Source organism: Protopterus annectens, chromosome 6.part1 (genome assembly GCF_019279795.1).
Source record: "Protopterus annectens isolate FY-2018-M chromosome 6.part1, PAN1.0, whole genome shotgun sequence".
NCBI classification, from domain to species: domain Eukaryota; kingdom Metazoa; phylum Chordata; order Ceratodontiformes; family Protopteridae; genus Protopterus; species Protopterus annectens.
In genome coordinates this window covers 136,250,321-136,262,563 of record NC_056738.1, presented here as the reverse complement: position 1 = coordinate 136,262,563, position 12,243 = coordinate 136,250,321, and the positions used below count along the sequence as shown (strand labels likewise).

The 12,243-nt window shown below is 38.1% G+C and overlaps 1 protein-coding gene across 4 annotated transcripts in view; it reads left to right on the top strand.

Annotated features, from left to right (window-relative positions):
• Positions 1-12,243, top strand: part of CHN1 (chimerin 1) — a 1,979,161-nt gene that overhangs the window by 1,884,584 nt on the left and 82,334 nt on the right. For 3 of the 4 annotated variants that reach the window (XM_044075564.1, XM_044075562.1, XM_044075566.1), the window contains one exon: positions 2,933-3,070. The exons of the other annotated variant lie outside the window; for it this stretch is intronic. In XM_044075564.1, the coding sequence (XP_043931499.1) occupies positions 2,933-3,070 (138 nt within the window). The remainder of the gene's footprint in view (positions 1-2,932; positions 3,071-12,243) is intronic. 4 annotated transcript variants of the gene reach the window in all.

Below are 12,243 nucleotides of genomic sequence, written 5' to 3'. Positions count from 1 at the left end.
ATTCTGTCACAATAGTTTTTAATTTAACATATGATGTCATAATAGGTCAAGATTCCCCCAGTTCAGGTCACTGTGGAAGTTGCTTTGGGGCGTGAGCACAGTCAGTATGTGGTATTAGTATACATCAAGTAAAAATGGGGAAAGTCAGCAATAGTCTGATACATTGTTAAGACACTCAACTCTGTAAAGAGTAAGGGAAGATATCAGCAGCCTGACACACACTGTTAAAAATACACAGTCCTGATGAAAATAAAGAAATAGGTGTAATTTCCCCTCTTCTGAAATTTCGACACCTATTCAACTGCAGTCCTTTCAGACTGAATGAGAAGAGTGTGACAGATTTTGCGTCACTGATATGGAACTCAAGTCTTCCAGCAGGATAGATCGTCAGAAGAGCTATACTAAAAAATCAGTCCTGTCCTTGTAGATCCCACGAGAACCATTCAGCTTAAGTCTTTATTGACTAACACACACTTTACTCAGCTGAGGAGAACAATACTCCAACTTATGTGGGTAGCCATCAAAACAGATCTGATACACTTGCATTTTTGGTTGTCACATAAATCATGCCACTCTAAAAACATTTGTGAAGTAAACAGAGTGGTATGGAAATTGAAATCAAAACAAATAACTCAATTTTCACTACTTAGTGGAGGATGCATCTTTAACAGTAGTTCTGTTTAGTGAGCCATCACTTAGAAATCTACTTAATGGAAGAACTGAAGCTAGACATTTCATTGCATTTATGGAAGAGCAAGAAAACAACTTATGAGTCAGCTGGCAATTATAAATAACTTAGAGAGCTGTGCATAGGACCTTACCTGATAGAACTGATAATGCCATGAGTCTTTTGCTCAGTTTTCTTAACTGCATTTGGGTGGTGTGTGTGTATATATGAATAAATAAATAAAAATCACCCAGTCTGCCAGTGCTTGGAGCTGGTAAACAAAACGAAGAATACTGTTTGTAATCTGATAATGCAGTTTATGTAAACAAACGTTGAAAGAAAACCTTCATCTTGACCTGTTTATGCCAATCAGAATTCACACTTAGTGTGTGACATAAAGGCTTTAAAGTTTGCATATCCCCAAGAATCAATGCCTCATATCTGGACACTTCTAGTTACCCAAAATAAAATGGTGTTTTTATGTTGTCAGTTTCTGAGTATAACAAAAGACTAATAGATTTATGTTTTGCAATGCCCACTGACCCTTCCACTAGGGATGTAACTACCACTGCTTCCCTTGTAGCACTATGTGGCCCTTGTAACAGAGCCAGGGCCACTTTTTGATTCTTTGTGAGTAGAGCATAGAATGGGGTAAAGCTTCAAATTATTTTTCAGTGTAGTTTCCAAGTTATCTTTTCTGTACTGAGTCTGTCAAAAAATTATCATAACCTGACCATTTCTTGATATATTTAGCTTTATTTTAATATACTATATTTGAGGCCTTGCTGTTTAAATACTGGAACCATTATTACATAGTTCTATCACAGCACAAGATGATCTTTAGCACAAATTCAGTTTAACTACTAATGTAATTTATAATGTTGCACCATGATATGAAAATGTCAAAGTCATGACAAAAGATACTGAGAAATGCCAAAGTTGCAAGTTGGCAGATATGAACTCATAACTTCAGCAAAGTACATTTTCCCCTAAAGCTTCTAGTCATTTATGTGGTTCTTGGTGAATGTGATTTGTTATATATTTGTCTATATTCAAGTGTTTATAGTCTTGTTCTATTTGACACTATGTATATATTTTTGTTTTTTACATTTTTATCCTGTAAATGTGTTAACACTCATTTTTTGTCAATTTTTTTTTATAATTTCTATTACTTGTTGTGATAGTTTGTATGTAAGCTTAGACTGGAGCTTTTCTCCCTGGGCCTCTGCTGAAAATGGGCACTGTCCCAGTCGGACCATCCCGGTAAACAAATGTAAAATAAATAAATAAAATAAATATATAGCTTCTCATCAAATCAAATTGCACTTTTAAACCCTAAAGGAAAATTTTATTTTTGCTTTGCCAAATTGCCTTCTGCATTAGATATGAATATTTTTGTCACATGCAGTAGCATCCTTAAAAGTGTATCTTAAAATGTTGCTTGGGTTCCTAGTGTTGAAAATCCCGAAAGGTGTAATCATGACTCAGCCTCAAATCTAAAATTAAATAGTATTTTCCCTCAGAATTTGCACTTTTTTTCCCCCTGTTCAGGTCAAAATGCATTTTTCAGATGATGCAGTGAAACATAAAGCAGAAGAGAATATAGTTACTGAAATGTTAAAAATAGGGTCCAGCAAGTTGTTTTTTTCTTTTGGCTCATAAAGTTCACCTGATGTACCACATTATGCACATTTTTTGCTTGCTCTCATTGTGACTTACTAGAATGATTTCAGTACATGCATTGCTGTCATTTAATATCAACAGATGCATACCTGCTGTATTTTCAGGACTGTTGTACAAGTAAATGAGAGGCGGAACTATGCAGCTAAATTTATCAAAAGTGTATGCAGATGGTTAGTTATCAGTGTTTTTTTTTTTTTTTCTACTTTGTGTCACTGCCAAACATGCAAATTTGTTTCATTGCAGATTCTGGAATCACTGAAGGTGTGGTTAAAAGGGCTCTTTGTAATACTTCACCTGTGACAGATTTATCCTTGCGGAGTGCAGTAATTTATTCTGTGCAGAAATGGCAAGACAGTAAAGCTTTCATTAGTCAGATTTAGACCAGGCAACTGACAGCATTGTTTTTCTGCATAGAAGGTGCTAACTGAATTAGATTTATCATCACTTGTCATATAGTACTGTATTACATTAACTGGTGTTAAAATGATACTTCTAGCTGTATTCAAGTCCTTTCAGACCTTTTAGCAATACTACCTCCCAGATGAATAATTGAAACATTATCCATACTTTTGTTTGTTATAGATGGGGAGAAAGCAGACATTTCTGTGAAAATGTATGAAGATATTAATATAATCACAGGGGCACTTAAACTTTACTTCAGAGACTTGCCGATTCCATTAATCACATATGATGCCTATTCAAAATTCATTGGATCAGCAAGTAAGTGGAACCATGGTGTAGACTTTGATAAAATGCTTATTTATGCTTTTAGCTAGCAACTTCTTTCCAGAAAGTACTTCAAGTGTAAATATATTTTACTACAATTACAGATTTCAGTGTTGTCACATTGTTGACTGAGGCACATTTGAAGATAATTGTAGAAGACACTGCTTTGACCAAACAAGGATGCATAACAATTTGTTAATGCAAAAAAGGTAATGCAGAATGCTGGACACAAAACATTAGCACTTAAAACTTTGGCAATAAAATGACAACTGTACAAAATATTGCAGGGGCTCATTTTTCCTATAAGTACAATATTCCAACTTCAGTAATGCAGTAAATTTGGTTCTGTTTGAGTTAATAATCATGTAGAAGTCAGCACTTTATGGTTAGATGATTTAGTATCAGCTTTCTGAATCTTACCGTCTTGTAGTTCAGCAACTGAAGCTGTCACCCCTTGATAAATGATAGGAATGTACAGAATGTAGTGTACAACTCCTGTGTAAAAAAATGTGTTCTGTAGTGCAGTATCGGCACACAAAATACAAATTTTATTAAAAAAAACAAGTTTTACCTTCCACTGAAGTGGACTGCAGTCCATTTGTGAGGCAAAACCCAGTATTCCTTCCCCATTTTGGTACCCACATTAAAACATAAATCATTATGGAGTATGGCTACTGAAACTTTAAAATAACGTCCACCATTTTTCATTGCCACTAAGCATAGAAAAATATCTGAGACACCTTTTTTCAAATGTCACAAAAACAGCAACCTTTCCATATTACACCTTTGTTAATATCACAACTTGACTGTCATGTGTTACACATCATTACTGTGCCAGGCATACACTGGCTCCAAGTGTGTCTGTGTAATTTACTGCAAATGTGTCACCATGTACCAGGAAGTTCACATGTACAGGATGTTGCTAAGCCAAACCACCAAATGAAATTAGTACAAATGAGTAAGGAATGGTGTTTGCATTATATTATGCCACCACTTTAAAATAGTAAAAGTTTTTTTTGTAATAATACAATTGTATAATGCTAATGCTATATGAAAGGTTCATAACCAAACAATACCACTCACTATGAAAAATATATGACTTATCCACTCCCTGCACTGGTGCTTTGCTTAATTATATTATGCTGGAAGATATGTGAAAACTCACATCCACTTAGGTATTCTGTCTCTCTGACTTAACCAGAAGTTTAATGCTGCATACTCCCCAGTTCAGTTGCATACACAACCCACATAGCTGTTGGTCAACCGATTAAAAAATAATCTACTCATGGCATCATCTCTCAAATTTGACTTTTTTTAATTACAGTTTGAGTAAATTGTATATTACTATGATCCATACCAAATTATATATTATAACTAAAATAAATATCTCCTACCCAGCTAGAAAACAAATACATATGTGTCTACAATTGACTTTGAGAGTTTGTGTCATCAAAAATGGGAATCACCATCTTAGTGGCATTATTTTCTCAGACATCTTAGGTGCAGCTTTTTACCTTTTAGTATTTACCCAGTTGCTTGGAATTTTTTTTTTGATCAGGTTGCAGACCTTCTGACTAGGATATGACCCTCATATTTCATACTTGTCAGTGAATTTGCATTAGCTGTTGTTGAGATTGAAATTGCATTGTTTCATTCTGTAACCTGAAATTTTGCTGTTTCACTGTATCAGTCAGCTTCTTCAGTCTCTTCTAATGCTTTTCTCATGTATGACATACATCTGAACCTCTTAGAGTAAGAAACCTGGACAAAGCCATAAAAAAGTGTATACAAATAGTGACAATTTTGAAATATTGCTTTTACAGACTTAGAAAGTTGACAGAATAACAGGTTTTGCATTAGCATGAATTTTCTGAAGGGTATGAAGTCTAAAACTCAAATGTCTATCATTATTTTCTAACTTCAGTCTTTAATGATTTGCCACTAATTTACCAGAAAGCCACAGTTTTATGAAAAATGGACCAAACATATAAGGCAAAAATCTGGACATTCTGCGAAAATTTGTACAGTTAAGAGATATGATGTATGACCTCATACTAACAGATAGTCAGTTTTGTTTACAACTCCTTTTAAGCCATCAGTTATCTGGTGAATAGTGCTTGGTAAGTCCTTTAGCCCTAATGAAACATCAGACAAATCTTTAAGGAATGTGTACCTTATTTCATGTTAAATAGCCGTAACTGCCAAAAGCCCTGATTTGTGTATAATACTGAGTAAAACTTATAGTTTGGCATTCTTGAGACCAGTTTATCAACTGCAAGCAATATGTAATGTCTGTAAAACCACAATATTCAGATCAATATAAATGTAAATATTGTCTTTGTTCTTAGCATTGCCAATACTATTCACTCTTTCTGCTGACTGTGATTGCTTTTTGATGACACCTAATGCATCATGCTTTATTTGCCCATGATATTTTCTTGACACGCCTGGACATCTGGATACTGGCGAAGGCTCTTGCCACCCCTTTAGTGCATTTTTTAGGCAGTGTTCCAAAGACCAAATTATCACCGTAACAGCTACAAACAAATGCAATCTGTGGGTCATGCTGCTCAGCGGTAGATGTCTAAATCAGAAAATGCACTCGCTCGAAGCACTCCTTAAAATGGAGAACATCGACATTTGTGCTGTAACAGAAACCTGGTTCAAGGCAGCAGAAAGCACCCCTGCACTACCAGGCTATAACTCATTCCACACCTTTCGACCCCAGAACTTAGACCGAAGCTCCAAAGGTGGTGCTGTTTCCATATTCATAAAGGATGCACACACCTCCAGACTGGTAGCCCAACATAATGCATCAGAGATACTTCAGGTGCAGCTAACACTGGGTAAGACAGCGATTCAGATCGTAGCCTGCTATAGGTCCCCAACAATGTCCCAAGACTCACACTCCATGTTCCTGAGCATATTGGAGAATATTAGGGTCCAACCTAACACTGTCATACTGGGTGACTTCATCTACCCCTCCATTAACTGGGAAAACTACTCATGTGCCAATACACTTGCCCAACGTTTCCTCTTCCCTGGTTAGATTTGACCACAAACTTATCACCCTGGAAATCCACATCCCTCTCACCCACCCACCCCCATCCCCGCAAAGGTAACCACTATGAAAAACTTCTCCAAAGCTAACTTAGGGCTCCTAAAACAGAGGTGGCTAACTTCATGGCACCCATGCAAATGGAGAATAGTTGCATGACTGCCAAATCATACACCAATGCACTGTACAAACATGTACACAAATGCATGGACCTCGCCATACCCAATAGAATCAAGATGCTCTCCTCCAAAAAAAGAAAGCCAATCTGGTGATCACCTGCCATAAACAAACTCTACAACAGAAGGAAGAAACTGATGCAGAATAAGGTGAAGTCCCAAGACTGGAAAAACTCCCTTATCAGCCTCAACAAAAAGTTAAGATCCCTCATCAAATCCTCTAAAGCTAGCTATGAAAACAGAATTGAGGCAGATAGTCAAGACAACCACAATGCCTTCTATAGTTATGTAAAGAATCTCCACGGCAATACCCAGGTTTGCTCTGAGCTACTGCACAGTGGTACCTCTGATACTGAGCCAACAGATATTGCCAATATACTGGCCAACAAATTCAGTGCCAACTTTACCCCTCTCCCACCCCCCCAAAGGACCAATCACAATATCGGTAGATTGCCAGGCACCCAGTATTACTGCTGCACAGGTTAATACAGCACTGTCCAAGGCCAAGAATACAGCTTCGATGGGACCTGACAATATCCCTGGCTGTGTTCTACATGAACTTCAGAGTGAATTGGCACCTCACCTGTGTGCCCTGTTCAATCACAGCCTCACCTCAGGCTTTGTCTCTACCAAATGGCGCACTGCTACAGTCATCCCTCTCCACAAAGGAGGAGCAACTACAGAGCCTGGGAACTATGGCCCCATTAGCCTGACGAGTCTGATATGCAAAGCTATGAAACACGTCATCATGACCTAATAAACAAGGATATAGGGAATCTCCAAACTTTGGATCCCACACAGTTTGGTTTTGTGAAAGGTAGATCAAGCCTGCTCAACTTGGTCGACATCTTTGAGTCAGTCACCAGAGCTGTGGATGAAGGCAACGTGGTTCATACAGCCTACCTTGATCTGGCCAAGGCGTTTGATACCATTCTGCATTCAGGAATCACAGAAAAACTCACTAATCTAGGCATCATCCCCTATATCTCTAGGTGGGTTGCAAACTGGCTCACACATAGAGCCCACAGTGTGAAAGTAGCCGACTCCAAGTCAGACTGCCGAACAGTCATGAGTGGAGTACCACAGGGTTCGGTCCTGGGAACTCTCCTGTTTGGTATCCACTTCTCTGAAGTCCAGGCCAACACAAAGGATCACTGGCTGACAAAGTTCACAGAAGATTGCAAGTTGGGAGCTATTATTAACTCCCCAAGTGATGTTCACATCCTACAAAAAAGCCTCACTGAGACCAACAACTGGTGTCAGAACCATGGCCTTAAGCTCAGTGCCAAAAAATTGTCATCCCCTTTGGGAAAAACCCAGTTCCCATGAATTACCACATGGATGGTAGTCCACTGAACACAGAAGGTTTTATAAGAGATTTGGGAACACAGGTTGACAGCAGCCTCTCTTTTGACCACCACATTGCCACTGTGGTCAGAAAGTCCTTCTATGTGGCACATTTCATTACTAAGGGTTTTGCATCCAGGAAGAAAGAGGTCATTGTCTCCCTTTACTCTTCCCTCATTAGGCCAGTCATCGAGTACAATTCCCCATTTGGCATGTACCTCACTAGACACCTGCAACAACTGGAGAGGCCGCAAAAGTACCTCACAAAGAGGATCCTAGGCCTTAAACACTTGTCCTATATGGACAGACTCAAAAAACTCCAACTATTCTCTGTCTCATATCACCTACTTAGAGGCAATCTCTGCTTGACATACAAAGCCATGTCTGAGCCAGCTCTGTTAGAAGTGCTACATCTAAAAAAATCACAGTCTCTCTGCACCACATGCTCCAGTGACCTCAACCTCATTACCACAATCAACAGAACATGCTGGAGGGACAGGTTTATAACCCAAAGACTGGCTTTGCTATGGAATAGAATTCCCATACATGTCAAACAGAGCACCTCACTGGCCCTCTTCAAAAGAAACCTTGATGAGTAGATGGGAAATAGAAAATTCACCCTGGAGATCACTCCAGTGGCTCTACTCGACAGGGGCACTGGGGACTAAGGTTGGGTGGCATGATGTCAGGGTAATCCTGTGGGCTAGGTTTGTAAAGGCTCCAGGGGCTTTAGCCTAGTACACACCTATGAACAAGTTTCCTAAACCTGTAAACAGCTCAGTTTAATCATGCAGGATGTCATAGTAAATGTTTTGCCAGTACCATATATATTTCTGCAATAGTATAATTGATTTTTTAACATGGCTGATTCTTTTTACCATCCCTAGCTCCTCGTAAAACCCAGTCTCCAAAATATTATGAGAATTCAATTCTTTAAGTGGAACTATTTGAGAAAAAAAAACTTTTACGATGTGCAGTCATATGTCAGCGGTTTCTGGCCTTAATGGTGTTACCCACTGACCAAACTGGTTAACAGGATATACACAGTTCACTGCTGAGTATTTCCCAGCTGAAAGCTTTAGAAGTATCTTCTGGCAAAATATTATACTTTACATCTGTATATGGTTTAAATTCACCAATCTGCTAAGTTTCAGTATTTATTTCCAGCAGTTTGCCTTGGACTGTTATTTCACTGATTTAGATTCATCAGAGGCATTTTCAGAGTTCACATGATCAAGGCTTTTCATTTTAGCACTACCCAAGCAGTTCAGTTTCTTATTTCATTGCAACAACATGACAATTCTTTTGAGCTTACTTGTTTTCCATTTATACATTTTATAAAGATATCATTTACTGTCACAGATCCTGTAAGCTTGACTGAGTGATGGATGATGTTTCCTGTGCTCATAGCCAAACCTGCTGCAAGTCTTAGTTAAAATGATGGCCACTTCCATGTCACATGCACTCCTTCTTACAGTGCATTGCTTTGTGTTTTTTTCTTTCAAATTTATTTTGTTTCTTATTTTTGCAATGCTGTTTTACTCTTGCTTGATTTTGTTCATCTGCTTTTTCATCAGTTATTTTTTAAACTTGGTCCTTGCTGTCATTTATTTATTTTGATAATATTTGATAATAGTTTCTCTTACTCTACGCACAGTTATTGTTTTTGATTAGGTTGATGTTTTTCGTATTGGCCCTCCTCTTGTTTCTTTATTTTTGCACCACAGATTATACTCCTATTAGGGGATCATGTAGCTCACCGAATTCTGTGTTTGTATTTTTCATGTTAGTAACAGATATAACTATAATCTCTTGTATGAACTTGCACTGTTGTGAAGAATAGTTGTCAAATAAATGACTAGTTCCTTCTGGTCTGACAGTAATTATTAAATATTTTTCCTAGTATTTCTGTGTCATCTTTCTCCTTATCAGGCAAAATTAATAAATAAGTAATAGTCAAATAAATGTATAGCTTCTTCCTGAGCAGCACGTAGAAATGTAGCATACCACACTACCTCAGGTTTCTCAGCTTATTCACTTGCATTAATGAATAACTCAACTTTCTTGCAGATTTCAGCCAGGTTTCCTTCTTGAAGCACAAGTATTTCAGGGCAGTACCTCTAAGCCGTATTTACCTGCGGTGGTGGTGCTGCGGAAGCGTTGTTGACTCACAGTAAGATGCTGTCCGGTTCGATTCTCAGCTAGAGCGTCTTCTGCGTGGAGACATGCGTGAATGGGTGTACCTTCGTTGAAGGTTGTGCGTCAGGCCTGGCAAGCCGGTACGTAAAAATCAACTGCCAATCATTAGCGGACCGGAATTCCGCTGTGGCGACCCCTAACTGGGAAAAGCTGAAAGACGCAAACAAACCTCTAAGCCATATTTACACTGAGAATTATGCCACTGTAGTAGTTCCAAACACTGATAGTTGACAGCAAATTCATTTCTTCCTTCTATAGCTGAATTTCCTCAGTTTTCCATATGTTTTGTCCACTATGACATTGTGCCATGTCAATAGGCATAATAAATTAGAGTGAGAGGCAGTATATGCGTTGCTACATTCTTGGGGTTTAAATTTCACTGAATTCTGTATTACAGCTGTGTACTCCATGATGTGGTAACCACAGTACCTAGCTCATTGGCATTTAAAAGTATATACCCCACATCTAAGAATAAGCATATGGCAACTCCTAATTAACATTTATTTTGCTTAAGACTTAAATATGGCACTAGGTCATGAATGTTCTACCTAGAATTTATTGAGGACTTCAGAATAAGCCAATACAATATCTTAGAAGTAATACTTCTCATTCAGAAATTGATGAAAATGGAAACAAAATTGTTTGCTTCCATCATGACTGTCCTGTTCTTCATTTAATTGTAAGGAAGATGTAAAATCAAAGGACAATGACCAAGTAATCATCTTCATTATCTATGCACAGGGACTGACAGAAATGTTTTTCTGTTTGCTGCCAAAACTTGGTGACATTCTCAGGAGGTACAGGGGCATTATACCATGTATCTGTGAATCTTGTAGTAAGCACTTTCCTTGACTGGTACAATGGTTAAATCCATCCTAGTACTTAAAACATGATATCTTTTTTTCCAGTGGTTCTTACACTGAGGAATGGACACACATTTGTGATAATACATGCCAAGCTGCCACATGCTGATTACATAAGTCCTTTCCTTCTTTGCACCTCCTGTTTATTTTTTTGCTGCTGTCATACTATATATCTTTGTCCTTACTGCCATCAGCAAAAGTTCTTTCATTTGCATACCCCTTTCTTTATTTTTTTTTTTGGGCCAACTGAAACTAATGTAAATTATGAACTCAGCCAGTCTGGTTGTTATAGAAGATTGAAAGTCGCCACAAAACCAGTGGGAGTGTCCCTGCCATGTACTGTGGAGGAAGCTGAATTTTCATTACTGAAAACATAATTCAAAGCATTGCTTTAGACCCCAGCTTTCTAAAAGTACGTCTGAATCTTCTGAGGCCTTTTGGTATTTGCATGTGAAGGAATAACCTCAGTTAGAAGAGTGTTGTCCACATTTTGGTTCCTTGAAGGGGCACTGGACTAGAAGCCGGGCAGAAATGCATCCCTGGCTCCTACCTTTAGAGGTTTGTTCTATGCTGCTTGCTGCATTCCTCCCCTGGTCAACAGCTCAGGCCTGTGGATGTCCAACCTGACCTAAGGGAGTAACCCTTGAATCACCCAGTTTTCAATCACTGAACTTGGCAATGAAGCTTCTTCTCCTAGACACCCTTCTCCCCTTGACTAACGATTGTACTGGGGCCATTGAATAAGTTTAATCCAGGGGCATTGGCCCAGGAGTGAAATCCTGAATGCTTGTTTGATACTTGGTGAGAGCTTAAGTCATAGGTAGAGGATCTCATCTTTAAGGACCTGGATTTGATGCCAGGCACATGCCATCTTTAGGTCCCTCACCTTTGTGAGCTGACTGTACCATAATCATTCTTGTGGGCAACTCTTAATCTCCTGGACACCCAGTAAGCACCTTACACATATTCTGTATTATGTAAGTCTGCATGTGAGTCTTTATTTGAGATTGTTTGAGTGTAATAAATCTCCCTCTCCCTTTGGATTAGAATAGAGTCTAAGAATTTAAGGAAATTGTAAAAAAGAAATACATGTAGCAACTGCAGTAGTCAGAATCAGTAAAACAACTATCAGTTATGTTTACTTACATCCCATTGGTTTTAACTGTTGGTAGGGACTTTCATATCAAATATGTTAACTAAAGATATTTTTAAACTGCAATTTTACTTTAACTTTTTGGATTGTGTAATTTATTACGTGATTTATTTTGTGTATTTAATTACTGGAGTACATTGAATTATTCTGATGAAGTCCTTCATGTACTTTGGAGGACGAAAATGCGTTTCTTAAATCTGACAGCTTTGTATTCTGTGCTAAACCAGCTGATGTTTTTAGTAATTTGACAATGTCATGCATTGTTTGGCACTCTTATTGTTGAATTGGTTTAATAAATTACTTAGGGTATCAGTGTACCTGGCTGACCTGTTTGTTCCTTTTCAATATCTGGAATGTTTTACTCCATGGAT